This window comes from Xiphophorus couchianus, chromosome 9 (genome assembly GCF_001444195.1).
Source record: "Xiphophorus couchianus chromosome 9, X_couchianus-1.0, whole genome shotgun sequence".
Classification (NCBI taxonomy): Eukaryota; Metazoa; Chordata; class Actinopteri; order Cyprinodontiformes; family Poeciliidae; genus Xiphophorus; species Xiphophorus couchianus.
Window position 1 is genome coordinate 610087 of NC_040236.1, and position 25305 is coordinate 635391.

The 25305-nt window shown below is 37.6% G+C and overlaps 1 protein-coding gene and 3 long non-coding RNA genes across 4 annotated transcripts in view; 1 reads left to right on the plus strand and 3 right to left on the minus strand.

Annotated features, from left to right (window-relative positions):
- Nucleotides 1-22883, plus strand: LOC114151300 (uncharacterized). The gene is made up of 3 exons (XR_003596916.1): nucleotides 1-775; nucleotides 9461-9467; nucleotides 22871-22883. It is a non-coding gene; the product is annotated as an uncharacterized LOC114151300 (long non-coding RNA).
- Nucleotides 7487-25305, minus strand: part of LOC114151298 (desmoglein-2-like) — a 25172-nt gene continuing 7353 nt past the window's right edge. The window contains exons 6-14 of the mRNA XM_028028428.1: nucleotides 21121-21255; nucleotides 20487-20669; nucleotides 15768-16213; nucleotides 15536-15678; nucleotides 13413-13634; nucleotides 11946-12188; nucleotides 10942-11072; nucleotides 10479-10760; nucleotides 7487-9443 (exon numbers count right to left, since the gene is read on the minus strand). Of these exons, the coding sequence (XP_027884229.1) occupies nucleotides 8382-9443; nucleotides 10479-10760; nucleotides 10942-11072; nucleotides 11946-12188; nucleotides 13413-13634; nucleotides 15536-15678; nucleotides 15768-16213; nucleotides 20487-20669; nucleotides 21121-21255 (2847 nt within the window). The 3' untranslated portion in view covers nucleotides 7487-8381. The remainder of the gene's footprint in view (nucleotides 9444-10478; nucleotides 10761-10941; nucleotides 11073-11945; nucleotides 12189-13412; nucleotides 13635-15535; nucleotides 15679-15767; nucleotides 16214-20486; nucleotides 20670-21120; nucleotides 21256-25305) is intronic.
- LOC114151301 (uncharacterized) lies at nucleotides 16311-17745 on the minus strand. The gene is made up of 2 exons (XR_003596917.1): nucleotides 17705-17745; nucleotides 16311-17530 (listed from the first exon to the last, which is right to left on the minus strand). It is a non-coding gene; the product is annotated as an uncharacterized LOC114151301 (long non-coding RNA).
- The window catches only part of LOC114151299 (uncharacterized), a 3162-nt gene continuing 1733 nt past the window's right edge, over nucleotides 23877-25305 (minus strand). The window contains exon 2 of the long non-coding RNA XR_003596915.1: nucleotides 23877-24806. This is a non-coding gene — a long non-coding RNA (uncharacterized LOC114151299). The remainder of the gene's footprint in view (nucleotides 24807-25305) is intronic.

The following is a 25305-nucleotide window of genomic DNA, read 5'->3' on the forward strand; positions in this document are numbered from 1 at the left end:
TGTATAGGTGGGCTGTAATGTTGAGCCATGGCGGTTTTGCATGTCTCAACTGGGGGGATGGTAAGACAGATACAAAAGTGAATAAATAAATAGAAACAGGCTCTAACTGTAAGAGGCATTGCTCAGATAACAACAAACTGCAGTATGCAACCGATTCTAGATAGTTTCACAATCAGTCTTTTTAAACTGACCAAAACTTTAGGATAGATAAAATATTATTAAATCTACAGGAATTATGGATGATTAAGACAGAATAAAATAGAAGTAACTCACTTGTTGACTAGAAATTGATTGAATATAGAAAAAGTTTGCTACACTGTACAAAATTGTTGTTGAAGGATAATATTAAGTTAGAAATAACTTATTGGCTAATGAAAAAGGATCATATGGAACTATTGTAGAGAATCAATATTAAACTGTAATAAGAGATGATTAAATAGTGCCTACAGAAAGACGAGAGGGCTGCAAATAAAATAAGAAAATTAAGAAACATACATAAATTGAACAACACTGGAAAAAGCGATGAGTATGTTTATTTAGACATGAGAATAATGAAGCCCACGCAGGAGTTGCAACCCCATTCACAGAAGTTCAGCAAGGGAGAACAAGCAACAGCTGTGCTGTAACTTCTACCCCCACTAGATTCAACTAATTAACATGTGAAACCTCTTTGCATACCACTAATTTTAAGTGCGAAGTAACCTCTGCTCACAGCAGCTCAGCAGACAAGAACAAGCAACTGTAAGGCAAATCATTGTCTCTCCCATCATTTAAAGTACAAAATATCAGTATATAAGTTACAATTTTAGTGGTGGAACGCCGAAAGGTACCCCAAAAAGGTTTTAAGTTCAAATTTTAAAATTAGAAGAAACTAAAACATATCTGATGATTCGAGTGTCAAAGCCTAATAAAGCAGTAGAAAAATTAAGAGTTCCTCCTAAAATCCTTATTAATTCTTTTTCCTGCCATAAAGTCGGTCCCTCTGAGAAGTGAGGGAGGGGTTTATGGTGGGCGTAAGGGTTTGTTTTGTGATCTGACAATAGAGGTTGCTCAGATTAGTGTAGATAGTTTAAACAAGCAAATACTTAGTGAGCGTTGAAATAATGTGGAAAATGTTAAATGTAAGTTTTTGCATCCAATCACTGAGTCTGTGACAGCTGTCCTGACTGTCACACACAGACACTATTGGTAATGATTTTCTGTTTTCTTTTAATATTACTTTATATATTGAGTAGTGAGTAGTTTGGATTTTTATTTTTGAATTGTTTTCGTTGGTCTGACTCTTTGGTTGGTTATTTGTTGGGCACTCATTTAGTTAACTTTAAGTATCAGTGCTTTTATTTTGTTAAATATTACTAATTACTTTCTTTCATTTGTAGATTCAGTCATATACTGACCAGTATTTGTTAGGGTTTTGTGTGTTTAATTACCCCTTAGTGTGTGTTAATGGTCTGATCAGCCATTATCTAATGTCCCCTCATGTCTGTGTTAGGTCAGTTTGTGTTTGAGTTGTTCTGTTACTACCTGTATTGTGTTTTTGTTATGTTGATTTCAGTATGGGCCCAATTTATCATTTTTTGGATTTTTTTATTGACTATATTTTGAATTTTCTTCAACGTCTCTCTGGCTGGTTTATGCAAAACCTTCACAGAGTCTTAATTGGTAAACACGCTTTGTCAAACACTAGTGAAAATTTTTGAGGAGTTTGTAAAATGAATTATCTGACAATCATAAGAGTAAAATGAGATAAGGAGCTTTAAAACTGTAACGTGAAATGTTTTGGGAAAATAGTAATCTTGAAGATTTAAAGCATGCTAAAATAAATTGTTTTGTTTGTTTTGACGAGTTTCCCTTTTGGGAAAAAGGCAGCATTGAATTTGGTAGAATTTCTCAGGGAACATCATAAACCTGTTTCATAAACATTGTTATTTAAAGTAGTAGAAATTGTGATGCGTTAGCAGTTAATGCATCATCATGGGGGAGAATATGTTATAGGTTTATCTTTTATATTACTTAAATAAACTTTTTTATTTGAAGAACATGTTTGATCTGTGTTACACATAAAAAAGTGAAAGGAAAGATATGGTCTGGTGAAATATGTTTCTTTTGAATGGATTTGAGTCGTTCTCCATTGAAAGATGTTCTGACAATGGGCTAAAGTATTTTGAAACGATAGATAACAAATTTATAGCGATTAATGAAGCATATTTTGGTAAATTAACTTGGGAAAACAATTATAGAAATTAAAAATATTATTGTGTTAGCCATTTTCAGAGCATTAATTTAATGGAGCAAGAATGTTTTAAGAAATGTTTTGAAGAATCTGTTATTGATTAAAGTTATCACTAATCAGTAAAAGTACTCAGGTGGGATTATGGTGATTTTTCTAAACTTGATTTTGTTTTGATTTATATCCATTTAAAACGATTTTGAATAAAACTTTAAATTCAACGACAAGTAAAAGACCTAGGTAAAATTGGTATATTTTGAAAATGTCTAGATTTGTTAAGTTGACATTATAATTTCTCCGGGTTTAACTCTTTTGAATTTTGTTTAAGGAAAGCATGTTGAATGTTTTAGACAAATAACCAGTAAGATCCAGTTTATACTATAAAAGTAATTTAAACTGGACTGTCTAATTCACATTGATATTCATTGTTTTGATGATAAATATAAACTGTACAACTGCGGCGAATTTTAAGCTTTTGTTTATTTGTTTTGTTTTGTTTGTTTAGTTCTATTTTATAAGATTGGTTTAAGAGGAAGATCTGCATATGTTTAACATTTTGGCAAAACATTACTTTGGAAACGTGTCTTTTGAAGCTGGTGATTACAGGGTTTTGGTATTTTCCATCGGTTGGAGTTGTGATATATATATAATTGAGGCATAGATTGAATAGATTACATCCACCATTTAATGAGCAGAACTGGACAAAGTAGGAGATAAGGCTTCACGTGATGAGTTGCTCATGGCTAACTACATACAGACTGGCTTGGAGTTCTGAGCTCCAAGCCTGACTCTGAACTCTGCAACACAAGCTGTTGTCTCTGAGGCAGAGTGCCACTGCTTGAAGAAGCGGTTGCACACTTGTTTTGACGATAGCAGCCACAGAGCCACGAGCGTTGGAGAATTCACTCGGACACAGTGAATTGAAGATATTTGTGATGACTACACGAATGAATTGATGCCTTTGGAGAATCTGATCTCTGTTTTGTCATAACAGTTTTGCAGCCCTGCGGATGTGGTCTCATTCAAAGTCTGCTTCTTTGATAAAAAGGATTAAAGTAATTCCCTTGATGGAAAATGACAAAGCAAATTTACTTTCTTTAAGTTAAGCCATTGTTTGATTATGCTGACACTGATGATGACGATGACACTAGAGAATGTTGTGTTGTGCTTATGTTTATGATGCTAATGAACACTCCTGTCGATGATGTAATGTCTGTTTTAACAACTTGTGATCGGTGATGGCACAGATGTATCCTTTATTAGAGAAAAAATCTGACGTTGACAAAGGATACTCTGATGAGGATTCTTCTGACAGGTATCCAGATCCTGGCTTTTGGACTGGGTGTGACCTCTGAGTGTATACATGTTTGCTTTCCAAAACATGAACTCCCAGCTGTAAATCATTTGAAGTGACTGTTTTTAGAGGGATAAGGGGCATGGAACGGAAATATTCGATAAACAGGAGGGAAATGTTGGGTAAATTGTATTATTAATATTATCAAATATTTGTTGTATTATGTAGCCTTGTAGTTACATTTAGATAATGTTTCTGTGTGTTCATTAATTCTGATTTCTTCCTAATCCCTCCTTGGAAGAGGGAGGTGACAGATATTCTCAGCAGGACTCCCTGTGAAATGGAAGTGTTAGTTGTTCCAAGCTGAGTTTTACAACCCTGGAGGAAACTCTGCTTTGTTCTTTGTGATACAAAGCCGTTGCTTTGAAGCTATACAACGTGTCCCATTCGACGCCGTGCTTGGAGGCTTTGAAGCTATACAACGTGTCCCATTCGACGCCGTGCTTGGAGGCTTTGAAGCTATACAACGTGTCCCATTCGACGCCGTGTCTGGAGCAGGAAGGATTTAGATTGTAGATAACATGTGTTTAGTTTAGTGATTGTCTTGTGGCACTGCAACTAAAATGCTTTGACCCCACCCCCTAGAGTTGCAGCGCCCCGTGTGGCAGGGTTCCTAAAATCAATAAAACAGAGGAGCCAATAGTTTGTTCGGACATTTTTTAACTACAAACGTTTCATGCAAATACACACTGTTATAAAACAATTTTCATTGTCACAATTATCTTTATTTTTCAAATGACAAAATAACCAAATATAAGCCACTCAGGCAGATGAGAACAACTCTAAAAACACAAATTCTGCCTTTTATTCATATCTGGAGAGTCAGATAACATTGAACAAACTGTATGAAATACCTTAAATTTGCATGAGTTTAAAAATATCTTTGCCTCAAGAACATTTTAAACAGGAGTTATAAGTAATGCAAAGTTGTCTGTTATTATTAAATCTTAAAACAAGTGAATTTTGCTCTTGTCATTTACAATATCTTTCAGAAAGTAATAGTTTGTCACATCTACAGGTTCATAACATCAACAGTAATAACCAAATCTTACTCAAGAGTTTAATAAAAATAAGTGCCATAAATCCAGGTGCATAAATGTTCTTTTGGCTCTTCACTGCTGATAATGACAGATGTTACCGTTCAAAATACTCAGTTTCATGTCCTCAACTCTCAGTGCCACACTGTTACTGCCAGGCAAACATTTTTCTCAAATTCTTGCTTCTTCTCAGGGCAAATGTTCTCCACCATTTTCATAACACAGTTTTGATAAATGTATCTTCAGTAAAAGGTTTGCCATGTTTAGCTATTAACATTAACTTCGTAGCTTGCTTTGGTGGTATTTTCTTTTGACTCACAGGCCCGCGTGAAGAATCGCTGTTGTGATTACAGTGCAGCTTGGAGTTGCTTCACTTTTTCAGCACGGTCACTTCCTGTTAGCTTGTTGTATGTGTTAGCATGTTTACTCTGGTAGTGTCTCTTTACGTTGAAATCCTTAAACAAGGCAACCGTCTCATTACAAATTAGACAAGCACAATTGCCTTGATTTTCAGTGAAGAAGTATTGTAATTCCCATCTCTCTTGAAAGCGGCGGCCCTCACTGTCAACTTGTTTTCTTTGCAGTGGCCATGGCAGAAATGAGTGGAGAGGGGTTCGCTGCATGGAGGCAGAGACTGATAGTATTAAAGTGGTGCTGCCACCATTTGGTGAAAGGAGGAATTACAGTTTCAAGTTTTATGATTTGTTTATTCTCTTTGACAGTGCAGGCGGGCCATAAATAATACATTATAAGACCGAAGCTGCGGGCCGTATGAAATCTGACCGCGGGCTGTGATTGGCCCCCGGGCCGGACTTTGGACATGCCTGCCTTAACCCATTTCAGCCATCTGTATCCGTGACGTTGTTCTTTCAGTCATGACCCAAAGCTCGTGACCATAGATGAGGGTGGGAACGTAGATCGACCAGTAAATCAAGAGCTTCGCTTTTTGACTCAGCTCTCTCTTCACCATGACAGACCAGTACCCGTCCGCTTCACAGCAGACGTTGCTCAATCCGCCTGTCGATCTCCCGCTCCCTTCTTCCCTCATTCGTGAACAAGATCCTGAGATACTTGAACTCCTCCACTTGGGGCAGGACCAAGGGCGTAGGTTTGGTCTAAGTTTTGGTGGGACCTTACAACTTACTGACCATGTAAGCTACCACTGCGTAGTGTATTGAAATATAAACCTAATCAATGTAGATTTTCGTTTATTTATTTTGTTTTTGTTAAAAAATACATATGTTTTTTTTTCTTAAATTAATATGGCAAAAATTGGTCGGGACTATTTTATATCCCTTGAATATTGGTCGTGACATGTCCATACCCAAACCTACGCCCATGGGCAGGACACCCCCCGCCCCCAATCCGGAGAAGGCACTCTACCCTTTTCCGGCTCAAGACCATGGCCTCGGATTTGGAGGCACCGGCCGTCATCCCGGCCGTTTCACACTCTGATGCGAATCGCTCCAGCGAGAGCTGCAGATCACGACCTGATGAAGCCAATAGGACCACATCATCCGCAAAAAGCAGAGATGTGATCCTAAGGCCACCAAAACGGATCCCCTCAACACCTTGGCTTTGCCTAGAAATTCTGTCTATGAAAGTAATGAACAGAATCGGTGAACAGTGGTTCCTTGGATCCCTGGTGGAGTCCAACTCTCACAGGAAACGAGTCCGCTGGCAATGCGGACCAGACTCTGACACCGGTCATACAGGGACCTGACAGCCCGTATCAAAGGGCCCGGTACCCCATACTTCAGAAAACCCCCCACATGGCTCTCCGAGGGACACTGTCGAGCGCCTTCTCCAAGTCCACAAAACACATGTAGACTGGTTGGGCGAACTCCCATGCACCCTCCAGGACCCTGCCGAGGGTGTAGAGCTGGTCCAGTGTTCCATGGCCAGGACGAAAACCACACTGTTCTTCCTGAATCTGAGGTTCTTCTATCCAATGGACTCTCCTCTCCAGGACCCCTGAATAGACCTTGCCAGGGAGGCTTAAGAGTGTGACCCCTCTATAATTGGAGCACACCCTCTGGTCCCCCTTTTTGAACAGGGAAACCACCACCCTAGTCTGCCAATTCAGGGGAACTTCCCCCAATGTCCATGCGATATTGAGATCAATATAGAGTCGCATCAGCCAACACAACCCTACAACATCTAGAGCCTTAAAGAACTCCGGGCGACTCTCATCCACCCCCGGAGTCTTGCCACCGAGGAGCTTTTTAACCACCTCGGCAACCTCGTCCCCAGAGATTAGAGAGCCCAACCCAGAGTCCCCAGGCTCCGCTTCCTCAATGGAAGAAATGTTGGTGGGATTGAGAAGGTCTTCGAAGTATTCTGCCCACAACATCCGAGCTGAGGTCAGCAGCACACCATCCCCACTATAAACAGTGTTGGTGCTGCACTGCTACACCCTCTTGAGACACTGGATGGTGGACCAGAATTGCCTCGAAGCCGTGCGGAAGTCTTTCTCCATGGCCTCTCCAAACTCCTCCCACGCCTCAGCAACCAACCAAACTGCATGCCACTTCGCCCGCTGGGTACCCATCAACTGCTTCTGGAGTCCCACAGGCCAAAAAGGCCCAATAGGACTGATGCATTTCACTGACAGTAACATTTTCAGCTCTTGGAATTCTCTTGCACACCAATTTTCTGTGTGTGAAGGTTAAATAACTGCACTTGCACTCACAGATTTCCTCCATATGATATCCAGAGTAAAGATGAGCAGCACAAAAGTAAAAATCCAGTTTATCCACACTCAAGACATATGATTACACCTCTTGATTGTACTTTACAGAAAAACCTCTGTGTTTTGTGGCTGAGAAAAGATAGTATAGGTCAAGGAAAGAAACATAAACAAAATTGAACAGTAAACCATTTTTATTATCAAACTTGTTCTTTTGCTGCATCCAGTGTTTACAGAATGACAAGCATTTATTTCTTTATTTGAAAGCTCGACATTTATAAACACATTATAACCACAAGAGAACACCCCTAAATCTAGCATTTAGACTGTTTAATAAGAAAAAGAATTTAACCAACTAACAGAATGGTACTGATTAATAAACATAAATCTGAAACCAGACAAAATATTCAGTGTTCTTAATGAAAAAAAGTGTGAGTGTGTGTGTAAGACAGAGTTATCTCATCCCCGGACCAGTTTACAGAAACACAGCATGGATATTTGTAGACAGATAAGATGTCCCAGACAGCATTATGCTAACAAACAAAAACACAAGCCAAAAATTGCAGCAAATGAATATAATGTGCTCTACATGTTGGGATAAACCAGATGGGATTGGCTTTTTGTCTATGCTGTTGCCATTATTTTCAGCATCATACAAAAGAGAATTCCCATCACTGTTACTGTTAGCTATGCAATAATGGTGCAAGATTTAAAAGACCAAGGTTTATTTTTGATTTTGATTTTATAGATGTAAAGGTTTAGAGGCATTGTACCACCTTGAATGAGGCCTTACCAATACAGATACCTCTATTGGTCCCATTTAATTTAGGTTAGGAGAAGTCGAGTGCAATGGCAGAACCTTCTAACTACAATCAATTACGTAATTTAGGTAGTGAAAATTTAGAGGTTAAGATTATGGTATTTTAGCTAAATTTAAAGGGCATCAATTCAAATACTAACTGCAGAGCTTTTGACCTTAACATATGCCTTACATATGAGCTCCCATCACCATAGACCATACCCTACTTGTCTGTTGACCACCTTACATGCATTATATCTTAGTTCTCCTGACTATTGCACAACAGTTTTATGAATAGTACGGGTTGTACTGAGTGTGTTGGAAGAGGTGCGACTCTTAGAGCAACTGGACTCCCCAGCACTGAGGTCATGAAGGTTTTGAACCCCAGCGACTTCAGCTGTTTGAAAGACACCTCTTCCATCCTGAAGCTGCTGCCCTATGCTGCTTGACTCCCCAATCTTCAGCATTGTCTGACATCCTGACAGGTCATTTAGCATTGTACCACCTTGAATGAGCCTAGCCTCATTCCCATTTAATACTTTCACTGTTCCTACGGGGACCTGGCCTTCAACAACCATCATATTTTGGGCGCCAGAGAAGTTTCCTGAGTGGACCATGTTGCCAGTGGTTCCTTGGATCCCATTGCTGTCCACCAGAACTGCCCCAAGGCTCTGGGGTTGGGCACTAGGCATCATTGTTTGGCCTTGAACAATAACTCCCTGGGAAGAGCCAAAGTCAGTGCCATTAACCATTACCATGTGCTGAATGTTAGGGCCAGGTGTTTCAGCTAGTATCATGGCATTCTGAAGTGGCTGCTGAACAACATATTGTATGGGCTGCAGCATGGGTGCAGTGGTGAAATAGACAGGTTGTTGTTGGTTTACAACTAGCATCTGGTTCTGTGCCTTCCCTGTTTGCACTGAGGTCATCCCTTCCCTCACTGTGGCCTTGCTCTCCCTTATTTTAGCATGCTCAGTTGTTTTACTAGTTTTACTGATTAAAGTCTGCTCAGTTGTGGACTTAGCTGGCTGCACTTTGGATGGCAAGGACATCTCTTGTCTTGTCACCAACTTTGGTACTGACACTTGAATGTTATTTACAGAAGGATTAGGTAGAGGAGTGTCCACCTTTGTTGTCTCAGTTTGGACTTTTTTACCTCCACATATCTCAGCAAGTGTTTTAAAGCTTGGTCCAAGATTATCAAGGAACTCCAGGTCATAGTCTTGTTGCAAATTGCTGCAGCAGCCAACGGAGCCAGCAGAGGAGCCAGTGCCTTCATAGTCAAACACCAACATGTGATCTTTTTGCACAATCTTCTCATCTCCACTAGCAAGCTGTAGGAAATTAAGAGTTTATTTGTTTTCACATTAACAATATAAAAATGAAAAACCAATCCTGACTTCAAGGTCTGCATATTAACCAAATTATGAAACCCTTTAATAAGCAAAAGAGTAGGAAAGAGAGAGAGAGAGAGAGAGAGAGAGAAAGAGAGAGAGAGAGAGAGAAAGAGAGAGAGAGGATGCTTGGAGGATGGAACTGTAATGAAAAATGTGTGTATAGGCAGCATGGTTAAAAAAAACATGTCAATGCAGATTTTACCAGCATTAAAAGAATGAGAAGTATTCAAATCATTTTCATTTTAAAAATGAAGTGAAACTCCAGGAATTCTGTATTGAAAGGTCTGATGATCCCAGCCTACACACTCTTGCATAACTACTTTGTAATTGTCACTTAATCAGTGCGTTCAGTCTTTGTACGAATAAAAAGCGTTCACTGCTAAAAGCTTTCTTAATAGTTACTCTGATTAGAAGATCCTCCTGATCTAAAACTGCAACACTGTTAAGAGGAACTTGGTATTCCCAGGTCTAAATTCTGACTTTCAGAACAAGTGGATCATTACTCTGTTTACCTGCTCTTATGTTTGTCTATTTGACTAAAGGATGTATTAAGGAATAAAAAAAAATACTTGACATGGTAGCAAATCACTAAGCTCAACCTGATTATTATAACAAATTCTGTTTTTGATGCCATTATATAGGCCTCAAAATGCTCTCAACAATAAGGCCTGTGATGCAGAGTTTGTTCAAAAATGTCCTCTGGTTAATTCTGTTCTCAACTAATAAAAGTGCTGAACTTCATGTACAGTGATTGCACTGTACATGAAGTTCAGCACTTTTATTAGTTGCAATGGGATTTATTAGTTTTGTACATTGGTACAAAACGGAGAGAGAAAAGATGATGGGAAACATTAGTATTGCAAGAGTAGCAAATGTTGGACCATGAACAGGAAGGATTGCAGATATTTGCCTTTACATTTGTCTTGCTGAAATGCAAATGATTAAAAATGTCTGTGAACATTGATTTCTCACCTTGTTGTTGTAGTATCCTCTCAGGTAGCTGTCTGGCAATGAGATGTCATTGAAACATTCTGTTGCAGCTCCTCCTCTTGACTGTCTGCCTTCAGACTCAAAGTGAGAGCCACTTTTCTCCCAATGAGACATCCCCAACAGTCCGTCTCTGTACTCACTTGAAGCACCTTGGTACATGGAAGCAACAGACTGCTCCATTCCAAAACCTGAACTTTGTACCATTTGTACAAAGTCAACGTCAGATTTTTGACTTTGTAAAGGAAGATTTTTGAACGCACTCTCCTATAAAGGGTCAAGGATGCATATTTTTTAGCACAAAATCTTTGTATATTTTTGTCAAATTAGGTCAGAAGCTCAATATACAACTTTCCAATAAATGTCTTTTGAAAACAAACAAATACTAGGTACAACAAGTGTGCTGCTCTCAAAAGTCAAGTCAAGCTTGTAAACATGTTTGTCTCACCGTTAGTTCTCCTTGGCCCTCAGTGTTGTATGAAATGAGATGTTGTTTTGTTTCATAAGGCATCTTAGCAAACATGTCGTTATAGGCTGACAGATTCCCACACTGGACCAGTATCATCAAAAAGGGAATAACTGAAAGACAAAAGTATATAATTCAATTAAGAGTATACCAACAGTATGCTCATGTCTCTGATTTCAGCATCTCTCTGCCAGGCTTTCCTACGATACAAGCAGACAGCGATTAAAGAGGAGCGGCTGTCAACAACAGATGGTGTAACCCAGGACATATTACTGTGAAGTGTAGTCTCAGCAGTGGACATATCCAACAATTAGCATTAAGCTTTCCTCTATCTTACTTATTAAGAGGGTTCACCAGTGCTATTTTGCCAAATATATACATTCTTACATCAGCTGTTGCTGACACTGCAGGTAATATCATCAGATCAGCTAGTTCTAAACTACAAACATCCTGTTTCAACAGTTTGCCAGATGCTCTACACAATAATACACAATGTAGGATTTACTTTATTCAAAGGATCATGAATACCAGGGTGAAAAGCAGAGGAGACCGGCCATTTGCCATCACTGCTCCTAATTGCTCCTGACATTGTAATTTACTTGTTCTGTCTGTTTTAATTTGTTATTGTTCGTATGTGTTTTTATCTGTGGTTTTATGAACACAACAGAGCATTTTCATAGCAGTTTCTAAAGTTCATTATAAATAAATTGACACTGACACTGAATGGAATTATCTTTATCATTTCATTTGTTTTGTTTTTTCTCAGTCATGTTTTCATTCTCATGCCTTGTCTTTTTGAAGCACCATGGGATTTTAATATGAGAAAGGGGCTATATAAAAAACTTGACTTCATGAAGTTTCTTCAGCTCGGAGCTAATTAGAGCTAAGCAGTGTGAGTTCTCTCTGACCATCTCACATCTGCCTCTTAAGCAAGGCCAAAGCTCATCATCAATCTTTCAATGAAATAAGTAGTGAGTTACACTCACGTAGTATGGCCAAAACTCCCAGAAAAAGAAGTCCAATGCCTGCAGGTCCTAATGCTGGTTTTGACCCAATCCGTTTAATGGTTTCTTTGTTTGAACAGTCATCTATTTCCGTACAGTCACAGAAAAAGACTGTCAGTTTTTGTGGTTTTGGACAGGAGAGTTTCTGTTGGTCTTCCACCACAAGCATCAGATCGCTGTGGGCAGGCCGCACATCATCATATGTCGTCAGAACTACTGCAGTATCTGTCAAATACAACATATTTCACATGCATTATTAAAACTTTCACATTCTAATTTATCTTTAGTCAAGCGCAAAGAGCCTAACAGACATATACATTTCAAGAACATTTAGTTAATGAGTTAATGACACACAAAGTCAAATTTCAAACATTGTTTTAAATACAATTTATTTCTTCCCATTTGCCAAAGTTCAGCAGCAGTCAGTTACACATGTTAAATGCATAGCTTTTTTAGCATAGTTTTGTAAAATCACTTAGAAGGTAATAAAGTCTATTTTAACTGAGTCAACAAAAACCTGCCTGTCAAGGGAAAAGTGGGACTGAAAAGGATCATTTGCAGTGATGCATCTGAGAGTCTCCAAACCCAATTAGAGAGAAAAAGTCCAGAAGGATGTCAACAAAAACATGTAGTGGGATTGAGCTTATCGTCTGAGTAACAGAAAGTCTGTAAAGTTCAACCCAAATGATTAACACCTCTGGCTAATATAGGTTCAAAATTATCTTCTTTCAAAACAGACATTTGTTTCTGACTGGAAATGAGACAGGAGCTCTTAATAAATAATAAAACTCTACAAACAGAGGATCAGTTTTTATAGAAGTCTTTTTTTTAAACTCAGTGGAAAAAATCTTTGTTGCCATTACAATCAAATCGTTACACCGTTAAATCCTTACTGAAATTATTAAAAAATAAAGCACAGAGTGATGAGCTTTGAGGTTGGGAGGCCTCCTTGTCATCACCCTAACAGATTTGTTATCAGACACATCTGTCTGATATTTGTGTGTTTATTTGTCTCTAATCATGAAAACACACATAGGTATGTGTGTCTAGACCAAAGTCTGTGCACAAAGGTGGTAAAAGAAGTGGGAACTACTGCTGGGAACTTGCTGTGAACACTGACTACATTACATACCACCTGCAGCCTTTTTTCTTTAGTATTTACCATCTACGTCATAACTCAGCATTCAAACATCTGAAATTATGTTACTTTGTTTTCAACAATGTCAACATGCAATCCCTGCAGTCTTTTTTTGTCAAAGCCCTAATCCTACTATTATCAGTTGAAAAGATGTCACTCATGAAAAACATGTTTTCTATGTTGTTACTTTTATGAAAATCTTGTCATGGGGAACATGAAATTTATAAAAACATAACATAATGTGATTTTTATTAATATTTGCAGGATTTAAATTTTCTTTACAAATTATGTAGCTTCATACATTATCTTACCATTATAAGGCATCATTTTCCAATCTACTGTTGTGCTCCCAGGGAGAATGGAAAACTTAAAAGGTGGGCCATTAGGAAATGCATCTTCATCTTTGGCATTAACAATGATCCTCTTGTTGGATTTGCACACAGGCATGAAGTTACTGGTCAGCTCAGGGCAGTGGTCATTGAGATCCTCCACCTGGATGGCTACCGTGCCAGTCGCTGTTTTACTTGGCATTCCTGTAATCATAAAGCAAAAACAGTTAATCATTCAAGTATTAGTTTGCCCCTTTTTCTCAGTAACACAGTTAAGGAGACAGTTTTTGTCCTTTAAATAATGTCATATTTTTCCACATTAAAGGAACATTTTCTATGTGTTTATTTATTGGCATTGTAGTGTTTCCTGATTTCTGTTTTTTATTTTTTCAGAAAAGTAAATGGAGTCTGAAGAACAACTAGACACAAAGTTAGAATCTTTAGTTAGTAAAATAGGACCATGTAATATGTAAATATGTATTTGTTTTTACTTATTTACCTTAATTTATCTTAAACACACACACAAATGATACTGTCAGTTATATATATATCAATTAGGAATGTTTGAAGATTTCACCATTTACTTTTCTGCTGTTTATGTGGCTCTTGCAAAAAAAAAAAAAACACACACACACACATTACATGTTAAATTTATTTATTAGCCCATATTGTGATGGTAACAAAATCAGCAGCAGAAGGTAGGAATGAAATAAATCATTAGCTGACATAGAGATCAACCATTATGTCTAAAATAAAAAGGTTTCTTCCTGTTAAAGTGGAGTATTTCTTCTCCACTGTGGCTGCATGTACACTCAATATGAGGGATTTCTGGGAAGTTAACACAATGCAAACGATTCTTTACTCTAAAACTATTAACACTAGCATTAGGTCCAGACCAGGAAGCAGAGTTGTAGTTAAACACACCTTTCTACAGCTGTCTATTATTACCATTATTACCTCACTGAGCGTGTAAACATGTCATTTATCAACCAACCTTTTTTTCGTTTATAATTTACTAAAAGAATTATAAAAATAATATAAAAAAAATAAATGCAGATTATTGACCAGAAGATGCCTATCTTTAAAACCCTTATTAATTAATATCCCATTTTGTGATCCTTTATTTTGTCTCATAAACCTGGCTGTAGCAGGTTTATCAGACAACTGAGTCAACTCTTTTCTGCTATTGGAGTTTTTAATGTTTTCCCTAAAAACACTAGTGGAGGTCAGCTTGGCCATTTGCCTTCCTACACAATTCCACTCAATCCTAATCGCACTTCAGTGGTCTGACTGGACTTTCTCCTCTTGAAGTGGATTCCTCTGGTAGATTTTCTACCGGGCTAACCAAAGAACAGAAAGAGAAGTTGTGAACAATGATATCGATTTTCTGCACTGTTTTAGAATTGTAGTCTGCCTGTAGTTTTCACAATGGCAGCAGAAGAACTGAACTAAGTCGTTCAGTCTGAGCAAGCCACGCTACCGAAAGCTGAACTAACATCGTCAGCCGTTTCTTTCGGATCGGCTCTTCTCTCTTTGCAGTTAAGGATGGTTGTTCACAGTGCAGGCAATTCCCGATAAGCTTCTTAGCGTTGAACTGGCGCATTACATACGTCATGGACAAATGTTAGTAACAGGGTAAAACTGAAAACTTGAACAGAGTCCACGCCTCCAGGAAGCAATCGTTTCTCAAATACTGAGTCCACCTCTTCCAAACTGTCTTGGTATCATTGCTCTGGTTTCACACACCACAACGATTTGCTGTGCTGGTATTTACACCAAAAAGTAAACCAGAAGAAGAGGAGAAATAAACTAGAATTTATTTTAATTTCAATGAACAGCTCAGGCGTGAAAACACCGTAACAGAACTGCTACAATAGGAAGATGGAAAGGATTCTTACTACTTTCTGCCTGTTGAACTTGAATAAGATATAATGCTGCAATTAACGTCATCATGACAATTTAAACTTACAGTGGGTAGATATTTCATAATTAGATATTTTTCTCATCTCAGTTTAAAGGAGCAAGGGAACAGGTATATTCTGGAATTCCAACTTAGTTCTAAAATTGTGTCGTAAAATGATAAACCTTAAATAATAAAACAGTACCTTCGGTAATGCAGAGTATTTCAGCCATGTACATCCCATTGACCAGGAATGGGGATTCCCTGTCAGGCATCTTGTTCAGTTTGATTTCAGCTGTCTTGGGGTCAATGCTGAGCCAGTTCTGAGGGTCTGAGCCTTTTAAATATCTATGCATCAGAAACAGAAAACATTTTATAAAATAAAATTGAAGCTGTAATTTAAAATTGATAAGCTTTGTGCTTGTGTATACACTTACTTGACATCCTCTGCTGGTTTCCCAGTATCTTTATCGATTGCAGGATATCTGGCAATCACTTTATTCACGTCGATGGGTGTTCCCTCCTTGATGGGGATAGATTTGACTTTGGGTTCAAAATGTGGTCCTTCTGGTTGGTTTTTTACATTGATTTTTATTGGATAGGTTTTAAATTTGCTACCCCAGGCACCACCAGCCCCGCTAGCACCACTGGCACCACTGGCACCACTGGCACCACTGGCACCAGTGGCACCACTGCCACTGGCACCGCTGGACCCACTGGCACCGCTGGACCCACCGGCACCACCGGCACCGCCGGCACCACCGGCTCCTCCTCCAAAACCTATATTAGCTCCACCAGCTGAACCAGATCCATCAACCAGTGGAGCTTTGTTCCTCACTGCTAGCGCCAGATTCATGTCTTTTACATCCTCAAAGTCAACAGGCTGTAAAAGGAACAGAAAAATAAAAACTTATTCATTCAGCTGCATGTGTGGATAAACTATATTTTCTTGTCAGTTGAGACTTATACAGTTATGATTCTTTAAAATCTATGTGCATTAGTATTTGTGTAAGAATTTAAGTTTCAGAGTCAGAGTCAGAGTCACTCAATAAAAACAGGATTTTCTTTTGCAAGCACAGTTATTGTAACCTGATCAGTGACTGACCGCCTTTAATGAACTGTTGAAACCAACTGATTGTTGGTTTGTTGTTTTTATTTTGGCACCTTTGACGGTTCACTGGTGGGGGTGGAAGGCACAGCCAGCCCCAGTGTTTTTAGCTGGGATGGTGACACACCTGAGATTGATGAGTAATGCGTGGCGTGTTTGAAGCTGCTGCAGCAGCGGAGTTTTTGTTAAGAAAAAATAACTTAAAGTACGATGGAGAAAGGCTCTGGAAGGAACAAGAGTTCCAAGGATCCACCCAGAGGGGAGAGTCGGATGTTTTGGCCGGGATGAAGTTTGTTTTCTTTTGTTTTGATTTTTTGGAAAAACTGGCTGGACGTTAGAGGATTTTTAGGGCCGGCCCAAAGCATAAGCAAACTAACCAGTCGCTTAAGGCCCCAGGGCCACTGGGGTCCCCTCAGTAGAGCGGATTTTTTTTCTTTTTTTAGTAATAATTTCTGTGTCATTATAATATTAAAAACACACAATTTCACTGTGAACTGATTTGTTTTTACAATAATATATATTTGATAATGTATGTAGAAATCATTATTTTATGGATAAAAAGAAAAAAATAAATTGCTATTTGGGGCCCCCTGGTGGCCGCGGTAGGTACCTCACGCTTCGCATGTATCATAAGCTTCCGTGATTCCAGCTTCCGATTCGAGAAATGGCTAAAGGGTGATTCCACCTAATTTTTCACTACCTTCTGCATCTTTAATCGACTCTAGTTTAAAAACTACAACACCCATACTCTTCAAACCTGGTCTGGATTATTCTGCTCTAATAGCAGAATATTTAGAACCATGATCGTGATTTGTGAAACCTTTTTCTGATTTGTGAAACTTCAATGAAGGTTGATTTCACTATTGTTTTTTGGATCTATGTCATAGTATAACTGCTCCAATTCCAAAACTACAACACCTAGACTCTTCAAACCTGGACTAGATTATTCTCAACTAATAGCAGAATATTTAGAACATTGTTTTTGATTCATGAAACCTTTTTCTGACTTGTGAAACTTCAATAAAATGCCATTTTTGCCCTTTTTTGCATCTAGCTCATATTAGAACTGCTCTAATTCCAAAACCACAACACCTAGACACTTCAAACCAACACTGCATTATTCTGCTCTAATAGCAGAATATTTAGAACCATGATCGTGATTTGTGAAACCTTTTTCTGATTTGTGAAACTTCAAAAAAGGTTGATTTCACCACTTTTTTGGATCTATGTCATAGTATAACTGCTCCAATTCCAAAACTACAACACCTAGACTCTTCAAACCTGGATTGGATTATTTTCAACTAATAGCAGAATATTTAGAACATTGTTTTTGATTCATGAAACCTTTTTCTGACTTGTGAAACTTCAATAAAATGCCATTTTTGCCCTTTTTTGCATCTAGCTCATATTAGAACTGCTCTAATTCCAAAACCACAACACCTAGACACTTCAAACCTGGACTATATTATTCTGCTCTAATAGCAGAATATTTTAATCCATGTTTGGGATTTGTGAAACCTTTACGTGATTTGTAAAACTTCGCTAAAGTTTAGATTACTATTCACACTTGTTCCATGCATGTTTTTCAAATTCAATTCTAATTCAAAACCATTTTATTTATCCCAATGGGAAATTAAATGTTGGTGTAACTCATTAATTCTTCAAATAGTTATTGTAGATGGTGATGGCTGTTGGAAGGAAAGATCTTCTGCAGCGGTCTGCTAAGTGAAGTGAAGTTTCACAAATCAGAAAAAGGTTTCACGAATCCCAAACATGGTTATAATTATTCTAAATCGCCCTTTAGCCATTTCCCGAATCGGAAGCTAGAATTGGAAACCAACTTCAGCTTCATGTAATGTAATGTAATGTAAAATATTTGTAAAGCTGCTAATAGAAAATTTGCTTGATAGCGGCCTGGAACGGTTCAGTTCAACAGCCAAACATTTATGCTAGGGTCTTTGTGTTTGTCTGAAACTGAGTTTAAACTTTAAATGAACTGATTCTCATGGTTGGCTCTGTATATTTCTGACGTATTTTTGGCTTCAAAACACCGTGTTTGATAATGTTTGATAATGTTTGATAACAATAATTAAAACTTCTCAATGTTTGACATTGTCTAGCAAAATGTTTTTACGTCAGGCTACATAGCTGCTACATTGAAGAGATACTCTATGCTGCAGTTGGGGAAATGTTGTTTGCTGCTGAGCAAAATCATTTTGTGGCAAAAACGGACATTATTTTACACAACTTCTAAGTTAAGTGAAACTTCTGTTAAAATCATTTGAAGGCTCAGAATCAGTCCAGTACCAATCCACATTCTCAGGGGAGAAAGACTCACCTGGAATAAATTAAATGTTTAGCTATTGGGGTAACGCTTAAGAAAAATTAATTTAATCAAAGAATGTCATGAATATGTGTGTAGAGCTGCACTGATTGCAGTTTTCTGGCCGATCCCTGGTTACCGATCTTTAAAAAGCCTGATCTGCTGATTTTGATTTTGGCAGATATGAATTTTTTTTTGTCTGAAATCTTGCTAAATATAGCAAGAAAGTTGGTGAGTTGGCAACAATGGGGTGAATATTGTTAACAGGAAATATTCAGACCTGACCTGGTGGGCCAGTCTGTCAGCCAAACCTCTCACTGCAGAGCAGAAGAGGACAGAGATGATTTATAAACCTTTGCTGACAAAGATCAGATCAAGGGATAAGAAGGGCTTTACATGTAAGTATCAGCTGATCATGATCCCCCAAAATTAAGGAAATCGGCACCCAGAAATCAACTGGTCGATAAATCAGTTGGCCAATAAATGTATCCTACATTATACATGTACATAATGTAAACAGCACTGCCAGAGATACAATAAGTTTAAAGCAGGTGTGTGAATGATCTAATGATCGGACTGCTGATTGCAGCCGGTCCACATTGTTAGCAGAACTAGAGGGCCCCAAAACCACATTTTGCTTAGGGCCCCATGGAGGCTTGGACCGGCCCTGTACCTACAAAATCACAAGTGGTGTATTTTTAGGAAAAGAGAAAAACTATATATATTAAGAAAAAAAAACCATTGAACAGACAAACTATTGTCTGACGGACGAAGGATCGTACAGGCTTGCCCTTCTCAACGGATGTCAGCTGGTTGAGGAGCGCTGATCGGACATATAAGCCCCACCACACTGTGTGTTCCGTCGGGTGCCCGTTTTGTTTCTTTTCTGTTTTCCTTTTGTTTACATCAATATGTACCTGGCCCTACTCTCCCGTAACCAGTCAAAAGAAGAAGAACAAGCAAGGGTGAGAGTAGTGGTATGTAACAATAGACACATGTGACATACAGAATAACGCTTCTTTTGGTAGCTACATTTAGAGAAATCATGTTTCAAATACATCATTAATTTTGTCTTTGGGAGAAATAAAAGTGACTTAGTAGAAAACAAAAGTAGTTGTGTGATCACTTTACCAGTAATATATAGAAATATACTCAGTTTGGAGACAAACATGGTAGCATGACATGTTTGTCAAATGTATCCGAGTGTGTGCTGTGAATGGTGATATGTTGCAGTGAGTCAGGAATTTGTGTTTGTCTTGAAAAAGGACGTATACTCGTGAATGAAGGATTATTATGGGCATTTTTAGTTATGCCCAAAATTATTTATACAACTAGCAAATTTGGGTAAAATATGATTTTCATTTAACAAATAAGTTTGTCCTTGACAGGAAATGAGACCAGAATCCAAAAACAATGTAAACAGAATATCAATGTAGATATTGACATTTTATGAAAAAAGTATCTTAAAAAATTATTTATATCAGTCTATAAAAGGTGGCCAATAAGACAATGAAATCTTTATTGGCTCTCCAAACCTATAGCTCCCTCCTGATTCTCTATTAGCTTCATGTCTTTACTCTGGCTGGGTTACTCCAAAACACTAAAGTTATTTCCACTCACAGGAAACATCCCAGTCAAATAAAAAAACAACAACTTTTAATTCCTCAGGGTTGTGAATAATTTTGGCCTCAACTGTTTATCCTCTGGGTAAAAAATGTATGATACCTTTTCTAGAAACAGGATGCCCTCGTTGGTGACGGGATCAGTTTTTATGCTGAAATATCCATCTTCATTGCCTTGGACGATTTCAAAAACAGCTTCCCAGTTGTCCATATCAATGTCCAGATCCTGTGCTTTGATCCTCATCACCTCAACACCAGATGTGTTCTCTTCAATGTCTCCTTCATACTGTTAAAAAAAAGAGTAAAACATGTTTTTATCCGGTAATATTTATACAGTAATCCAGTAATATTGATTTAAACAGAACATTTCTTAATCAGAAATTCTTTGACTTGAATATGTGAACAAAAAATGTTGGCTTAGATTTTCAGTTATTGTCACAGAAGACGATTGATAACAAATAACTGTCCTAAAATATCAAAAATCATCATGTTCTTAGAGTGAACCCATCTGTTTAGGTGTTGCTGTCCCAAATGCTAACAGGAAGAAGGTGGTCATGGTCCCACTGATTGTAAGAAGCCTGACATTAAAGGAGGAAATATTTTGTTACTGAACCACATAGAGGCAGTAACATCAATACTGCTGTCCACTCCACAACTATTATAACATCTGAAAACCTCAATAGCAACATGTTCTAACTGTTCCAGTATAAATGATAAAAACTAAATGAAATATTTACTGCTTCTTTTTCCAAAGTTGGGGGGTTGTCATTCACATCCCGAATGTTGATAGTGACAGTGGCTGTTGCAATGTGTCCCCCTGATGCACCGTACATATCTTGGCCAGTCACTGTCAGCAGGACTGATTTATCTTTCTGAAAGAAAAATATAATTTATTGTTACACTAACAAATCAAATGCATTTATTTTTATAGCACCATATATACACAAGGCCATCCAAAGTGCCATACAAAAAAAAACAAATCCAAATTTAATCATAAATCATCAGCGCTCAGGCCAACAGACACTCTGATCAAATGTTCCTGTAAACAAAATGTTTTAAGTTCTGATTCAATGGTGCTGGCAGTTTCTGTTAGTGGCGATTCTAGTCCAGTTTTAGGGGTGCTTTAGCTTTAGCACCCCTAAAACTGTATCTCAGCACCCCCTGAATAGGGTTGCCACCCATCCCGTAAAATACGGAGTCAACATTAATTCAGAAATGTTGATATATTTTATTTTATATTTAATGTATTATTTCACTAATATTTTATCAATGTGGTTTACCAATTTGGATAATCTGACTTCCTATCAATGAAGAAAAAACATGCTAAGCAAAAATGCACCAGACCCAGACCTGCAAGCCAGGGGCGGTTCTAGATGGGGGCCAAGAGGGGTTTTGTAGAAATTACACTAAATAAATGTCTTTTTTAAATATTCAGTGGAAGATATTTTTTAAACCTTCACTATTTTATTTTTAAGGTATTATTAAAAATACGTTAAAATTATTTTTAATAACAATTTAATGAATCAAACATTATAGTACTGCACTTTTAGCTGCTGTATCAAGATAGGATCACTCTTTCCATCTACCAAATCAGGGATCTGCAACCTGAATCTCTGGAGACACAAGTGGCTCTTTGGCTCACATTATTAAATGATGAAATATTAATATTTGTTTAATTCTTTTTTAAGTGTCTCCATAAAAACACTGTCTGCACTGGCCCCCGTGGTAAATTTGGTCTAGTACCAGCGTCCAAAGAAAAGAGTAAAGACCATTATATATATAGTATATATATATATATATATGGATAGATATCTATATCTATCTATATATATATATATAAACCAGCTATAAGGGGCCAGACTTGTATCATCAGCACCTTTATTCAGATGCCAATTTGCAATGCAAAATATTATGCTTAGTGATTTTTTGCAATGGGCAATTTTAAGTGGCAATGCGGTATTTAATTTAGAATTATTTTTATATTTATGAATGAAATTGTGTACAGTATTGGCTTTATTTATTTGAAGAGTATTTTGTAGTTCTGTACAAAATGTTGTATAGCCTATGTGCAAAATATTTGGATAAATAATGGGTTAGTCTGATCCCGGTCCTTAGCCTTGTTAATTACTCTTATTGGTCTTTTTTGAAGTTTGATTAGTGACTGTTGTGTTGTTTTGTAATTAATTTCTCAAATCTCTCTGGAGTCACTTAAATAAGGTCAAACTAAAGAACAGTGCAGAATGTTAGGCTGTTTCTGTGTGAATAGAAAGGTGTTTGGTACTGAAACTATGATTGTCTCACTTCATAAACTGTGAGCTGAAATATTAAAACCTCGACTCATCATGTCTACTTTTCCATAGATGGACATTCATTCTTGTTTAAAGAAAAAAGGCCAACAGCCGCATAACATTTAGATAAAATAAGGGTGATGGAATTTCTAAGTAAGATTTTCAAATAAAGTTCAGGTTAATGACTAGTTTTCACTAGTCATTAATCTGACCTTCTACCTTGATAATAAACTGGTTTTAGGTTTATTAATCCTATAAATTTAGTAAAATGTTCTTCAAATGACTGGAAATGCATAGTTTTGAGTAGATTTTATTTTACTTTCCGGGAGAGCAGAACCCACTAGGACTGTGTCTCTCCACAGCTGCTAGTGTCTCGTTAATGTTAGCAGATGTTGGCAGGTATGATGTGGTCTTGAGATTCTGTTTCAAACTGAGTTTATACACCTCGGGGAAAAAAATCACTTTCTCTGATTTTACTCTTTACTGTACAAGTATATGTTTGAGTAAAATGAACATTGTTCTTTTGTGCTATGAAGTACTGACATGTCTCTCAATTTTGTTTGTGAATTTATGTAAATAAGCAGTTAGATTTAGAAAACTGCACCAACGAATATCTTCTCCTGGGTCTTAGCCCAGCTGGGGGCTAAGCACCCTTAAAGGTCAGATCCTAGAATCGCCCCTGGTTTCTGCACATCTCAGGCTTTAAAGGAAGTTGGTTCCAGATCTGAGGAGCATATGCCCCTTTTCCACCGGCTCTACTTCAGCAGCTCGGCTCGGCTCTATTTCGGAGTGACCGCTTTTCTATCGGCCCGACTCGACTCTGAAGTAGGGTGCCGCCTCCAGGAGTCATGTGCTGTGCTTTTGTTTTTCTGATACAAAAGAAGAAGAGAGAGCTGAGCTATTTTTTATAGTCTGATTATGATTTTTCTGAGACTTCAAGAAAATGCGAAGTGGGAGGAAAGCTGCGATGTGGCGAGGAGGAGGACAGCTGGTCTCCGCCTTGTAGCAGAACAAAAGCAGGTGGCTCTGACTGTGCAGGTGAGCTAACGACGATTTTTGTATTAAACTACTATAAAACTTGTAATAGTGCCAAATATACATGCGCTAATGTTAGTCAGGGTGTTGCAAATAACGTAATAGTGTCAGAATTCATTCATAATATAATTCAATGTGTTTTCAGATGTTGGTGAACTGCCGCTGCAGACCATCATTCTTCCTGCAGCCTCTGAGTTGTAGGATGTCTCATCAGTTTCCATCTTCCTGACTGTCCGTCAGTGTTTACCTTCAGGCTGTCCAGAGACCTTCACCTTTCTGGAGCAGGAATCACATGAGCTCAATGTGCTGATGAAACATTTCTAACTTAAAAAATGTGGCTGATGTTCTCACACAGTTGAAGTGCATTAACAATCTGTTGTTTTTAACTTCAATATGTTTAATTATAATTCATCTGATGTTCAAGTTATACTGAGAACAAATAAAGCTGTATTCCTTCTAATCTGACTGGTTGTAGTTTTAATCAAACCTTCCATGTTTTCACATTTTGGTCACTAAGAATTGATCGGGGGCTTAAAAGTTTAAACTCAATCTTGTTTATCACTAACTAAGGTTAGGGGTTTTGGACACATTTTCTTACATTGAAGATTCTCCAGTAAGTCAGCTGAACAGAGTGGATATAAGGATGTTGTACAACATAGAAATGAACAAACATGATTTGTATTTTGGGTTCTTGTTAATAGCAACCCTGATAACAATGTCAAAATGTTTGGTTTGCTGAATAATGTTTCACTTTTAGATACCTTCATTGGTAATCTACAATGTTAAGTGTCAATGACAAATTTACACAATATAATGTTATTTTCACTCTGTCTAAAGTCCCTCACATTTTGGGAGGATTATATTAGGAACTTGATGCCAAACAAACTACAGTATGTACAATAATGTGTGGAGAGAGTATTAAAAAAGAGACTTTGTTCATTGAGACACAACAGCTTTTATTTTTCTTCTGTTTGCCTCTACCCTCTCCATGGAGCTCTGCCATCTCTGCTGGTAGCTGCTTCCTCCTGAAGGAGATCCAGTTGTTCTGACAGTTCTCATCGTTCTCCATCATGTCAACCATGTTCCTCTTCTTCTGCTCCCTGGGAAAGTTTACATGACATGTTATAGCTTGTAGCACATAAATGTAGATAAATAACACAGTTACTAATGTGGAAGTTACATACACAGAAGGAATTATTTAAAACAGACGTTTCTTTATATAAATGCAAACTTTTTTTTTTACCATCCAGACATAGAGAATTATAAGTAACTGCAATAGTTTTGTAAATTTAATACAAAACATAATTACTTGTAAGTTTTAGACTTATGCAGACATACAGCCATGGATAAAATACAACTATTGTTTTTTTCAAGTTTATTGTTTACTTTTATGTCCTCTACAATTAATAGTTCATAACCGTTTACTTAGAACTGATATGTAGCCATTTTACAATACAATAATAGAATATATAACTTGTTTTATTATCTCACAATGGGGGAAACTCCAATGCAACAACAGTAAAATGAGAAACAATCGAAGCATGTAGATTCACGCAAAGACATAAAAACCAAATGAAGGCGACATGCTGTACAATATTG